Source organism: Tribolium castaneum, chromosome 7 (assembly GCF_031307605.1).
Source record: "Tribolium castaneum strain GA2 chromosome 7, icTriCast1.1, whole genome shotgun sequence".
Taxonomy (NCBI): domain Eukaryota; kingdom Metazoa; phylum Arthropoda; class Insecta; order Coleoptera; family Tenebrionidae; genus Tribolium; species Tribolium castaneum.
Window position 1 is genome coordinate 10,473,605 of NC_087400.1, and position 13,674 is coordinate 10,487,278.

The 13,674-nt window shown below is 32.4% G+C and overlaps 2 protein-coding genes and 1 long non-coding RNA gene across 3 annotated transcripts; 1 reads left to right on the forward strand and 2 right to left on the reverse strand.

The window, feature by feature from the left end:
* Window positions 1–11: 11 nt before the first annotated feature.
* On the reverse strand, window positions 12–8,350 carry LOC655891 (serine/threonine-protein kinase GL21140). Its single transcript, XM_962450.4, has 7 exons — window positions 7,714–8,350; window positions 7,440–7,664; window positions 5,733–6,004; window positions 5,442–5,685; window positions 5,268–5,388; window positions 796–1,091; window positions 12–748 (listed from the first exon to the last, which is right to left on the reverse strand). The coding sequence occupies exons 1-7, from the start codon at window positions 8,038–8,040 to the stop codon at window positions 488–490; spliced, it is 1,746 nt and encodes a 581-aa protein (XP_967543.1). The 5' UTR covers window positions 8,041–8,350; the 3' UTR covers window positions 12–487.
* A 152-nt stretch (window positions 8,351–8,502) lies between these two features.
* On the forward strand, window positions 8,503–9,617 carry LOC655968 (uncharacterized protein). Its single transcript, XM_962522.5, has 5 exons — window positions 8,503–8,707; window positions 8,753–8,860; window positions 8,908–9,011; window positions 9,058–9,233; window positions 9,284–9,617. The coding sequence occupies exons 1-5, from the start codon at window positions 8,571–8,573 to the stop codon at window positions 9,302–9,304; spliced, it is 546 nt and encodes a 181-aa protein (XP_967615.2). The 5' UTR covers window positions 8,503–8,570; the 3' UTR covers window positions 9,305–9,617.
* Window positions 9,618–11,766: 2,149 nt separating this feature from the next.
* On the reverse strand, window positions 11,767–12,154 carry LOC107398731 (uncharacterized). The gene is made up of 2 exons (XR_010334802.1): window positions 11,962–12,154; window positions 11,767–11,898 (listed from the first exon to the last, which is right to left on the reverse strand). It is a non-coding gene; the product is annotated as an uncharacterized LOC107398731 (long non-coding RNA).
* Window positions 12,155–13,674: the final 1,520 nt, after the last annotated feature.

Genomic DNA, 13,674 nt, shown 5'->3' on the forward strand with positions numbered 1-13,674 from the left:
GATTTGTGAGGTTACTACTGAAATATTTATTTACATTAAAATATAATCTACAAAAAGTATACACTTGTTTAACTAAATGCTTGTTACTTGCACCCTACGTACTATAAAATTAAATTATCAATAAATAATACTTCAGCAAATAGTGTTAATAAACTGCGCAATATAAAATCTGACAATTAATTTAAAAATGTACAAAACTCGCTAGGCTCCTTACTATATTGCCTAAAAAATAAATATAAATAATGGCTTCTACTTCTCTATGAGTAAATGGTTAGGAACAATAACAAAAATTTTCCAAACGTGACAAAATGAGAAGAACCTTTGGTATAAACGATTTATTCAAGCCTTTTCAAAAAATGCTTCCATGATCACAATTTTGCATAAAACTTTGGTTAATAAAAATGCATGATATGCGTCAAAATAACTGGACAAGGATTGCAACCGTGCAAAAAATCGGTACATGTGAAAGGATGGATTTGTACATAAATTATTCGTCGCTCCCTATACTCAACCAGGGATGGTCCAAGACATCTTCGGCCGAAAACCGCAACTCTGGCGCTAGTTGCAGCATATTCTGAATGAGCTCCTTAGCCAACCCTGACACGTCCTTCCAATACTCATCCGGAAAGTCATACTGACCCGAAAGAATGCAGTCGAAGAGCTTCTCCTGGTCGTTGTCCTGGCTGACAAACGGCGGATATCCGCACAGGAGGATGTAGAGGATCACTCCGGCGGCCCACACATCGATCTACAACACGACTGCACTCGAGTGCATTACACAATTTTTTTTACTACCTTCAAGCCATAGCCCGACTCTGCGAGTATTTCGGGGGCCACATAGGTGGGAGTGCCACAAACGGTGAAAAGTGGTCTTGTCACCTCGCAAGCCAGACCAAAGTCGCCCAATTTTAACAGTTTTATTCGATTTTCGCCGTCAAATTCAACGAGTAAATTTTCGGGTTTGACGTCCCGATGGACGATGTTTAAATTGTGTAAATATGCAAGAGCCGATACTAAGTGGTTTATCATAAGGGCGGCTTGTTCCTCTGAGAATTTTTGAGCAACGGTGATAGCGTCGAAGAGGTCGCCACCTGAAAAAAAAATAGCTTCTCATACACTGATTATTTCTTTCAAGTTTTTTTTAAGTTAAGTCTTTCAAGTTTTTAAGTTAAGTTGGTAGCTTTGAACAGTATAGACAAAAGATGTGAGAGTTATAACCAGTGTGAGGAAATTTTATGGGGTGGCCATGAGGCCACAACCGATCAACTGACTCGTCGTAGCGCTCTCGCGATGTTCATATTTATCGATGAAATGGTCCGTTATAGCGCGTGCATTGGCGTAGTTTACTAGGGATTTATACAATTAATGTTACCGGTTGATTCGTCAGAAACGTTACAATTTGTATATTTTTTTAAAAAGGTCTTTAAAGAAGGATTATTTAGTTATCTGCAAAATGTGCTCGAGGTGAAATCGCAGCGGATTTCCCTTTGAAACGTGGTGTGGTTGAAAACATTTCAAGGGCTAAAAATGGTAAATAATTAAAAAAATATAAATGTCACACCAAAGAATACTTTGAAATGAATTACAATTTCGTAATTTAGTTCTACTGAGTCACTTTTATGCTTTTTAAATAAGTACATGAGATAAAAATGTTCTTTTGACTTTTTAGATATTATTAAAATTAACAGAGAGTTAGGGCGGTTAAAAGTAAAGGTATAATATTAATAGATAAGTGACATTAATTATTTTTTAATTATTTATGATTTACGATTTTTAGCTCTCAAAATGTTATCAAAGGCGATGAACACGCTTTAGAGGGAAATACGGTTCGGTTTCACCTCAGGCGCATTTTGCAGTAATTTTAAATTGCAATAACTTGGTGAGTCTTACAGATAACGAAATGATTCTTGCACCAAAAATTTATTTCAAGTATTAGCTTTATTTCGTCTCGATTATGTGGGAGTCTATCTTTTAAATTAAAAAACTTTCTCGCATCTCGAAAATTTCACTACACAATTATGCAACGTTACAAGAAAATGTAAGTTTTTTGGTTTCCTTTTATCAAAACTCAACCTTGTTAAACTACGTATAAATCTGCGTTTATTGAAAATTTGTTTGCAAAAAAAACGGAGTTTCTAGCTTTATCCAGAAGGAAGATATGTGTATGTAAACGCAAAATGTGTCCAATTTTAGGTGTTTGCAAATTTTTAGCTAAAACGTCTTTTCAGCCCCTTCGCGAGGGTTGAAACAAAAAATTCTTTGTCTAAACATTTTTTAATACTCTTTCCTAACTTATATCAACAATGCAAGCTGTTCCACAACATTTCGATCTAAAGGTTTATCTGACTGCAAGCGCGCGCCCATGCACTAACCTTCGCCCATAAAATTTCCTCACACTGGTTATAACTTTCGTATATTATATCTCTGTGCCATTCAGTGTTGCAAACTTAATTTGAAAATTTAAGGTTAGTAAGAAGGACGTCGACTAATATAGCTAGAGCTTTAAGATTTCGTATACAATTTAAATCGACCATTCTGAGTTCAACTGAATTATTTTCAAGATGGCTGAATTTCTGGATCTACGAGAAATTGGCGCCAACTTTGAAGTTTTAAATAGTAACCACCCATTTTTATTGCATTTTTGAATTCGCCCCCTGAAACTGAGTAAAATATACCTTAGAAGTTAGTACTTATCTGCAATAGTTTTTGACGTTAAAATTTCAAAATTTTATTTATTTTTTTCTACAAATTTTCATTTGCAGGGGGTCATTTAAAATATTACAGCTCGTAAACCCTTTACAATAAGTAAATAATTCTTTTTGCATTTGATAACCAAAGGTTCAGAGATTCTTTTCAGGTCTTCAAGATTGTCAACAGTCAATGTGCAAGGCTACTATGATATTTTGAAAATGATAATTAAAAAATGATCATATGTATAGTGGCGGTCAGCTCGATTTGCGTGTGCGTCTTCAATTTCATTTTTTCATTACCAACACAAAGCTATAAAAAAATTATCAAAAACAATGCAAATTTAAACAGCTAAGGGCTATCTAAGGGTGGTATCCTTGAACATTAATTTACATGTGCACTTCGACAACACCGTCAAGTGTCACGAATTTGTCAAACTAACATTGACAGTAAATTATAGACGTCGTCGCATGGTTGTCGAAAGTGTTATCGGTGTTAATCGCAAGTATTTTCTGTTCGTTTATTGTGTTTTGTGATTTGCGTTTCGTTAGGTTTTTGATTCTGCGTTTATTAGTTCTTGTTTTGTGAATCTGTATTTTTTGTAACAACTCATAATTTAAACACTTCGTAACCTCAAAAAATATTTGATAGTTTGTCACCGCTATGCCCCTGCTATGTAAACGTAGTGACAGAAATGTCAGATGACGCACACGCAAATGGAGCTGAGCGCTACCATAAAACAGTTTTTTCAAATAAAATGACCCTGTTTTTTCATTGGCAATCAAAAGAACATCAGTTTTTATGCAGACTTTTATTAACGTCTTCTATATCTACCTCTTACAGTATTTGAAATAATCGCAAAAACCAGAATTTTGGCTCATTATTTTAATTTTTAATCAAGTAAACTTTGGAAAAATACGATAAAATTGTGCCATTAATTAAAAAAAATGTTCGGTTTATATACCATTTACTTTCAAGAAGTTTAATATTCGATGCCAGACTGACTGAGTTACTTTACATAATTCACTAAGTTTTATTAATAAACCATAATTAAATATTACTGCTTATTCGATAAAGAACCAACTAAAAACTAAACAAAATATTGAAGTTTGATAATTGTTGACCATTTTACCATTTTAGAAGGTCACTTGATTAACTATGAAAATTATCCAGTAAAGTCCGTTACTTGTGATTTTTTTCAAAAACTGTAAACTGAATTATAGCAGTTTTTTGATAACCATTTTGAAAAAATCATACTAGCCATGAATTTTGACAGTTAACAATTTCGAAAATTCTAGAAAACTCTTCAAATGTTCAAAACTATGACAGATAAGTACCAACACCTTGAGTAAATTTTACTCAGCTTGAAGAGGTGAATTGAAATATGCAATAAAAATGTGTGGTTACTATTTAAAATTTCAAACATGGCGCCAACTTTTAATAAAACACATATTCTTAGGTAATTTTAATAAATTGGCATGTTTTAAAAATGTGCCAGTGTTTGGTGATTGTAAATAACAATTATAATAATTTTGGAAAATCAGATTTAAACAAAATGAGGATATTGAAATTAATATAATTAAAAATATGAAAATTGTATTAATACGTGTCAGGCTTAAGTGATGTTTTCAAGCAAAAAATTCTTATAAAAATTTTGCTACCACCGTTTAAAAATACAAATTTTTAGTTTTACCTTAATTTTTTGAAAATAACGACATTCTTTCACGGATTTTTATCACAAAACAACATTTCAGCATAACTTGTACTCAGATGAAACAAAAAAAAAACAAATTTTTGCAGCTACTTAACAGTAATTAAAAGTCATTAATTGTACAGGCTGTTTCATATTTACAGCGCAACCTATAACACAGTTTTTTCACTGGCACCCCCTGCCCGTTTATACATATTTAAATATGCACTTATTTAGGCTTTACGAATCCATTTAGTTTTTGCAATTTGCTTTATTTAACGTTCAAAAGTTATTTAATTTTTTCTACAGTTTAGTTACCCTTTCTATTTTATGATTAAGTATTATTCAGGCCTTCATTTTACATCTTTTTTACCTCTTGAGTATTTTTTAAGTTTTTTGCAGACGGACAGTAAATGATGAATTCATATTTTATAAACGAAAACGAAAAGAATTTCACAATAGGTTTTTACCTAACGAGTTTAGAAAATGCAATTTAATAAATCTTAAATCTTTGTCAATTATTAGTCCAAGATATTTAAACAAAAACACGATTCATTTATTTTTGTTGAAAGTAAACTTAGCCAGGTCTGTAATTTTTTTTCATTAAATAATTTTTATAGAATCAAAATGGACTCGGACTCTATCTTCAAGAAATTTGTTATTTAAAACCAATTTAGTGAGCAAACCATGGCGACCTCGATACCACACTCTTAGCAAATAATCAATATTTTTCACACAAAAAAAAACAACAATAAAATATAAAGTTGCTAAGAATGTTTAAGCTGTAGTTGGCAATACTGAATATTATTTTTAATTGGTACAACTGGAGTTTCAGTGCTATAATTAACCAAAAAACAGTCTGTTGGCAAGTGGTAGAGCTGAGACTGACCTTTGACATACTCGCACACTAGATACAACATCGTTTTGGTATCTTGTTCTGCTATCAACGACATAATATTGGGGTGGTTAACCCTTCTTAAGATTTTGACTTCATTTTCAATCATATCCTCCTACAAAAAACAAATGTAAGCACACAAAAAAATAATAAAAATCGAACAATTACTTTTCCTTTACATTTCGACTTATCAATAATTTTTAAGGCAAACTCCTCATCACTCGTTGCACTTTTACACAACCTCACAACCGCAAAATTCCCATCACCAATCATTCTACCAACCGTATACTTCTGCCTTAACGAAAGCGGCAAAATAATATTATTGTCTTCACTTAATTTACGTAACAAACTTTCCGACGATTCGTACGTTCGGTTCAGTTCTTTTTTGGGCATTTTGGGTTTAGGACCAGCACTAAAAAACAATTAACACACAAAAAAACACCAGAAAAATTAAATTACCCGTTTTTAAGACCGGGGGTTTTCTTATATTGTTGTATTGCTTTACTTTCCTCGAACTCCAATTCGAAATCGTCCTGAGAAAACCTTTCGTTGCCATAGACGAAGAAAACGTCCTCAGATGAGAAAAACTGAGACAAGTTCGTGACTGCTTGACCCGACAGTGTAAAAACTTTACGAACAGCGCCTGAGTCAAGCTGAGCCGCTTCAGTTAAAGCACTCAGCGCTTGTTCCATACTTGAGGCGTTGCGTTTGTTTATTAATAATCGGATAATCTAGAGGAGAATAAGATTGTTTGGGTGTTTTTTTAATGATTTTTGAACTCGGTGAAGATAGCAAGTAGCTTTTTGTTAGCAAGTCTAAAATTACAGCGAACCAGTCAGTATTGTTTATTCTTTATGTAATTAGAACAATAAAAGAACGCTAAATAGCCATAAAACAGTTAAAAAAAGCTTTTTGCATTTACTACTACTACTGCGAAAAGTTAACTAACAAAATTAGAAAACACACCAAACTCTACAAAAAAAAGAACCTAGGTACAGTCACTCAGAATGAAAATGACGCGTCTATAAACGAACGCCTAGTTTTGAGGAAAGTTGAACACGTCGTTTATAATCCTTTGAATTTGTTGAGGATTTCTGACAATTTAAGACCAAAAATACAAATCATTTCAAAAATACATTTTTTAAAACATAGCCTTTACCTCAGCAACACTCGATGAAACATTAATAAGGCCCGTTTTAGGATAATTGGATAGTATTTATAAAATGTAGCAAAAGCTTTTACTACAGTTCTATCTCTTTCTTTCTAATAAAATATAAATACGTCTATGCTTTATTATTAAGTATATTAAGTAGAAGCATTTACTACATTTTATAAATACCATCCATTGAGTGGCATATTGGTCTCTTTTTAAGTTTTGCCAAGTAATTGTTCAGTAAGTGTTCAAAAAAAAACAAAACAAAAACAACAAAATTTTGGATTTAAATTTGTGAACTTTCGGCCTCTTAGCAAAATCTCGGAAAGAAAAGTAAGATTTTAGCTCATAAACATGCTTAAATTCACTTCAAAATTATTTATTTTTTGCACTTCCGAGACTAAAATAGATACTTTAATTTATGTCTACAGGGACTAAAGTGGGTCCTTTATTCCCTAGAGATTAAATATGGACTGAATTCCTCAGAGAGATCATTTATTCTCTATGGAATAAATGCCTCACTTTAGTCCCGGAAATGCAAAAAAATATGACTGATTTAAAAATGACGGATTTTAATTTAACCTTTAACACCACATTTAATGGCCTTAGAAGATTTTCTAAAATAATCTGTTATAGTTATTGTTGTACGTAATTACAAAGTAATCGATTACTTTAAATTGAATTAATAGGTAAATGATTACAGCTAATAAGAAAATAATTACATTGTATTTGAATAAAAAAGTAATCAAAATACAACGTAATTACATTGTAATCTGATTATGCCCAACTATGGTGCTCTTTCTCGAGAGTTTGATGTTTTTCTCTAATTTTTTTAGTTAATTTTTCGCAGCATTAATTGTAGTAAATGCAAAAAAGCTTGTATTTTTTTAACATTTTGAGTTCGTTTAGCGTTTGTGTCCTTTATTATTTTAATTATATAACGAATGAACTGGTTATTGAACTAGTAATTTTATACAGTTACTTGCTGTCTTTTCCGAGCTTGATTTTCGTACCTTTCGGGGCTTAATCCCGTTTCTAATAATGGTGACTATACGAGGCCGAACACAATCTGGAGGTATAATTCTTGGAGTGTGTGTAAGTGAGTTATTAAATTTCGTATTGGACAGTTTTTTTGATCGCAAAGTGTCGGTTTTCGTGTATTCGATTCGTTTGAACATCTCGCCTTTCCCACTACAGACGTACTCCTTACCGTCCTCTAAATCGTCCAAACTACAAACCTGGGCGAAAAAATTATTTATGGTGTCTTGATATCTGATCGGTTAATACTTTTTTGCCTTCCATTGAGTAGATGTTGCGCACACCGCTGGGGAGAGTAACATTCTTAGTCAGAATGTTCGTCAGTTCGGTCGTCAGACTGTCAAAAGACCTGTACCGTTCGGGGGCCACTGGTATGACAACTCCGTTAAAAAACTTATTCCCGTTATGGTAAAATCGGATTCTTTTCGCTTTCTGCGTCCGCGACGTCGACGAGGGCCTGCTTTTACTCAAATTTAGCTCTTCAATGCCGTTATCGATGATTTCAAAGTCGGACTGTATGCTGTTACAACTGGTCGAGGAGACGCTTCGGGAGCCGCTGATGTTGTTCTTCGACATTTTGCCAAGTGGGATCGTCACAAGGGGCGTGAAATCATCGTAACATCGTTGGTGTTTAATCAATGGGGCTGTTTTTAACCAAAACTACAAACTGGTACCGCCTATTTGCCAGCTGTCACCGAAACTACACCAAACATCAACTCCACAGATCCCCAAACCACTCTTTAGCGATTTTCAAGGTACACTTCACACACAACACAATCAAACTATAATCTCATTATGAAAAAATTAGATTTTGTGCTAAACTAACTGTTTTTACGGTTAAAAAGGTAATAACCTCTTTTCGGCAAGTGGGAGGGATGCTTGTTACGCATGGCAGCCAACCCCACGAAAATCACAGCTAAATTAAACGAAACGTAATTTCACAAACCGGACCTTATCACACGTTGGACACGGCCACAATCACAGATTGTTTAACAAACTGATTAAAAATAGCCCGCGTGAGTCAACAATTAATCAACAAATTAAATATTTTGGCCGGCGGAGTTGGCACACATGAGTGTCACCTTGACTGATCACAATTTTCAAAAATGGTCCGGAAATTAAAATTTCACGAACAAAAACTCCTGAAAAAAGTTGACTTCATATCGTGGGAAGTCGACAATAATTTGCACGAAGTGCGAGTGCTCAAAAAGTACCACATTCAGAAACGCGAGGATTATACAAAGTGAGGTTAGGTCGGTTTTGACATTTGTTTTATTTTATTTTGTAGTTACAACAAATTGGCCCGTAATATTAGAGAACTGGCCCGCAAAATTAAAGAAGTGGACGCTAAGGACCCCTTCCGGACTGAGAAAAGTGCCCAATTGTTGGAAAAACTGTAAGTTGGAACGTTGTCAAAAGTGAGGTTATGTTTTTTATTTTTAGGTATTTAATGGGGTTAATACCGACAAGGTGGGACTTAAGTCTGGCCGAGAAAGTGACAGCTTCGTGCTTTTGTCGGCGGCGACTGGCCGTTGTAATGGTTAGAAGTAAGTCGTTGTTATTGTTAGAATTTTGCCCCAAATTAATTTCTAGATAAAATGGCTGAAAATATTAAGGGGGCTACTAAATTAATTGAACAGGGGCATGTCAGGGTTGGGCCCGAGTTGGTCAAAGACCCAGCATTACTTGTAACTAGGACTTTGGAAGATTTTGTAACGTGGGTCGATAATTCCAAGATTAAACAACATGTGCTTGAATATAACGGAATGGTAAATTTTTTAAATAATGTAGAACGTGGTTTTTACCATTTTTTTTCCAGAGAGATGATTTCGTGTTGTGATAACATTTTCCTTATTAATTTTAAGTGTAGGTGGCAACACTGTCAACTAAATTTAAATTTGGTTACTCAGTTGGTTTGGTAAAACGAAACACCAAGTCCTTATAAATTTTTATTGTTTTTCCAAAACATACAGGAATTGTAAATCATTATGCCATACATGAGTGTATCAAAAATAAACAAAACCCAATTCTAAATCTTGAAAACTACAATTAAGATGATTACCAACTGTTGATACATTTAAGCAGAAGTTGTTCCAAAAGGTAGACTTTTCAATGTCTTTCTAATAATAATTCAACAAAGAAAGTGAAACAAACATTCGTTATTCGTGTTTTTCTCGTCATCTCTAATTTGTCAACATTCGTTTCCTGCACCAAAGATAACACTAGTTATTCCGCATACGCTATGCAATACTTGTGAAGCCTCAAAATTTGTACAACACACAAAATATCCAAATAAGCGCTTTTTCCGCCATTTATGGTTACTTTTTTGACCTAGCTGAGTGGCGTCTCCAACGGTAATTTTACTAAATGATTTGTCAACACTCCATAGTATACACACCAAGTCCTTGTATAGAGGTGGTTCCAAATCTGGTGGCGAACTGTCAGTGACATAAAAGTCTCTTGCACTCACTTGGTTAAGATAATGAAATACATAGACGTGCATTTTTTTCACTAAAATTTACCCAGTTGTTATTTTAACATTAATAAATTTTGAGAACGAAGATACATAAAAAAATTACTATTACTGTTAATAATCTGATCATTATTCTTCATCTTACGGATCTCATTATATTTTTTTTAAGACTATCAGTGGATTTGAAAATCATTTTATTACGCCTATGGGCAATTTTTTTTTCAATAGCAAACATGTGTTTATTGCCAAAATTCAGTCATTTTTAACAATGTCAGTTCGCCATCAGATTTGGAATAAGCTCTAATACCAATGACATGTTGTCAACATTAAATTAAAGTTAGTTTCTAATGTTCTCTACACTTCCAAAGATTAAACATAGTTAGCACAGTTGATCTAACAGCTATTTAGGTTCAAACAGTTCCATAGACTAGTTAGATTTCTGACAGTTTTTGTCTTCAATGACAATTCACAAATTTGATACACAATGAGCAAATTTTGGATGTACCAGTTTTTTCATGTCCACCGATGGTACGAAATAAAATATTTAAATACGGCAAATTCAGATTCCAGAACTACCTGACATCCTACACTTTGTTATAAACAGGGCGTATAACAAATAATAGAGCTAATTATTATTATTCTGTAAATAAAATGTATAATACAAAAATTACTTAGTTGATTGCCCTTTTGCAATATGCAAAACAAATAAAAATGCAATTATTATTAGCAAGATTCAGAGTGTATCAGGAATACGTGTGTTTTACCAAGTAATAAAACTTATCAAAAACAACAACTTTTCTGTATAACGTTTTGCAAAATTTTTATTTATAATTTCTACTGTTTTCAAAATCTTTGGATAATTTACTTGAAAGATGGAATAGAAACTTATATTGGCATTTTAATAATTCTAAGTCAAAGTTGTCAAAAGGTTGGTTTATAAACAAGATAAAATATATGTTGTTTTAGTTAGTTTACAAACCTGACCTCGAAAATAAACTTTTCGAAAATGTCATAGCCAACTATGATTTCTATTTAAAAAAATACAACTTTATGTTATTACACTTAAACGAAAAGTTAAAAAATTCGCTGATAATATTACTAAATTCTCCGTAAAAAAGTGCCTTTATAATGTCTGTTTCAAATGTGTATCTTTTATAATAAAGAAGATATAAATTTTTGAAGATTTTGCTAAAAATCTTTTGTCTTAAACAAAAGACGATAGCGAGATGCGGTTTTGACCAAGATTATTTTCTCAATAAACGGACCTTTTAGTTTCAGAGATCCCCTATTCGGACATCCAAAATGCAGCACCCTGTACAAAAATGTTCAAAACGTTTGTTATAATACTGATAAAACAAACGGCAGTTGCGAGATAGGGATGAATATAAAACGCATAATATTTTGCAAAATAGCTTAATCTGCCACTGTCCGTGGTGGTCCTTAGAGTTGTTAAGTGGTTAAATCCTTCAAAGAAACCTTTGTCGTTGCAATAGGCCTGAAACCTTTCAATTATATTTTGTTTTTAATAGAAGATGAGGTTGAGGGTTTCATTAATAAGAAGGCTCCAAGGGACTAGAGTTCCATTAGAAACTGGATTTTGGAATTGTTTGATACAAATGTCGCATATACTGAAAAAAAAGAAATATTTTCGGATTTTATAGTTGACGACATTGAGGTTGTAGCTTAGTGTAGCATAATACAATAAAATCTTCTAAATTAAAGCACAATGAGATTTAACGCCATTTGTAAAAATTATGACACAATTTTTGTCTCACCGTGTATTTTTCTGCACTCATCGTCTGCACAATTAAACACTTCGAATGCTAAAGTGTGCTTAATATTTTATTTTACCAAAAGCATGTAAAGAATTATTTTAAAAAAATATTAAATCCATCCTAATATTTATTTTCTCACTGCGGAACAAAGAATTTTTAAAGGTAGAGCTGCAGGTTTTTTGTATTCTACAGAAATTTATATCTGCAAATTATACAAAGAATAACTGTAAGAATCCGTCGTAACAATACCTCTGTTTTGTATTCTTGTACAATCATAACTTTCCACTTTTTTTTAAAAGCAAGTATGCTATTCCTGCTATAATTACAAAATGCAGGAGATCTCTTCGAATAAAGCCCATTTTCTATTTCACTTCATGAAACTGCTGACACCCTAGATTGACACTAAATTTAAATTAAATGTCATTAATTTTAAATGAATAAAACAAAATTACCACAAAATAAACTCTTGTTCCTAAAACATCAGTTTCACCTAACGCAGAAAGGTAAATCGGTCCTTCTCTAAAACAAATATATCCCATTTCAGGTCATTATAGAATTTCGCAACAACGCATTTGCATTTTTTTGGAGTTTCTGGTGGGTTTTCTTGGTGCAAATTTTATCGCTTCTTTCCTTATATAGAAACTCTCAATTTGTGCTAATTTATTTCACTCAAAAATTTCAAATGTGCTTTCAAAAAATTCTACTATGAAATGAAATGGCAGAATGTTTAGTTTACAGTGGGGAGGAGTTGGATTTGGAGCAGTTTTAGGTGTAAACGTAAATATAAAATTACAAAATTAAATAGCTTTGTGGTCCTAAGGGTCCTAAGGTATACAGAACGCTTTAATCGCAATTAAAATTTAATTTGCGATTAACTTCACGTTTATCAATGCATTTTAAATGGCCACTTAATTCGAATTAATTTAGTTCTGAATTAAATCTTAATTTCGCTGTCTGTAAAGAGGCCTTAAAACTACGGATATTAAAACTAATTTTTTTTTGTTCAATGCAATCAAAATGACAAAAAAATAAAAAAGTATTTTGCAAGTTGAATAACTTAAAAATGTCTTCCTCTGTAAGGCAGATTTGACAAGTCTTATTTTTAACAGATTTAAAGCATTTAAAGCAATTTTAAGTCTTGATGAGTCTAATTCGAAAAATAAAATGTTGTATTCAATTCGTTTTCGTATGAATAGATTCATTTATTTCACCTCTTGGATGATAAAATTTATAAAATACACTCGTTATGTGTCGTCGTTTAAAATTCCACTCGTGAATAAAGTGTAAAAATGCTATCTTATTTATTAATTTATTAGTTTTATCGTATTTATAACAAATAAAATAACAAAAAAATACACAATAAAAGAAAAACATGTAATTTAACGTGGGAGCGTTAACAAATTACTTTTTGAAAATTATTTATTTTCACTACTTTTATGTACACTTAATATTTTATAATTAAAACTTCACTTTCACAATTATTTCACTTATTTTTATTATAACTTTTACAATATTACGAATCGCTCAACTATCACGACAAAATCAAGGCTCAAGACTGAATACTCAAGACTAAAATGCGTATTTTCATGATCCGAATTTATAATAATAATTCCTGCAGGAGTTCCAGGGTTTTTGATGACCACGGTGTTTGAAAGCACGTATTGTCAATGGATCTTTATGGAAGGTTCTATGTTCATCCATGGCACGTGTGTGGTGATAACATAACATGTAAATATAATACTCTTAAACTAAAAAAAGGATTTTTTTCTGGTTTTGGCGTTAGCAAATGTACAGACTGATTCAGAAATACTGAGTCTGTTGGCAACAGATTTAAAAGTATTTTTGCTTGTAATTTGGAACACGGCAACCGAATTCGATTTTTCTTGACAATTATTTGATGTACAATCCTACAAGAATGTTAAATTGTTGTTAACTGGAAGCGCACTCCATTGGTATCCTTTA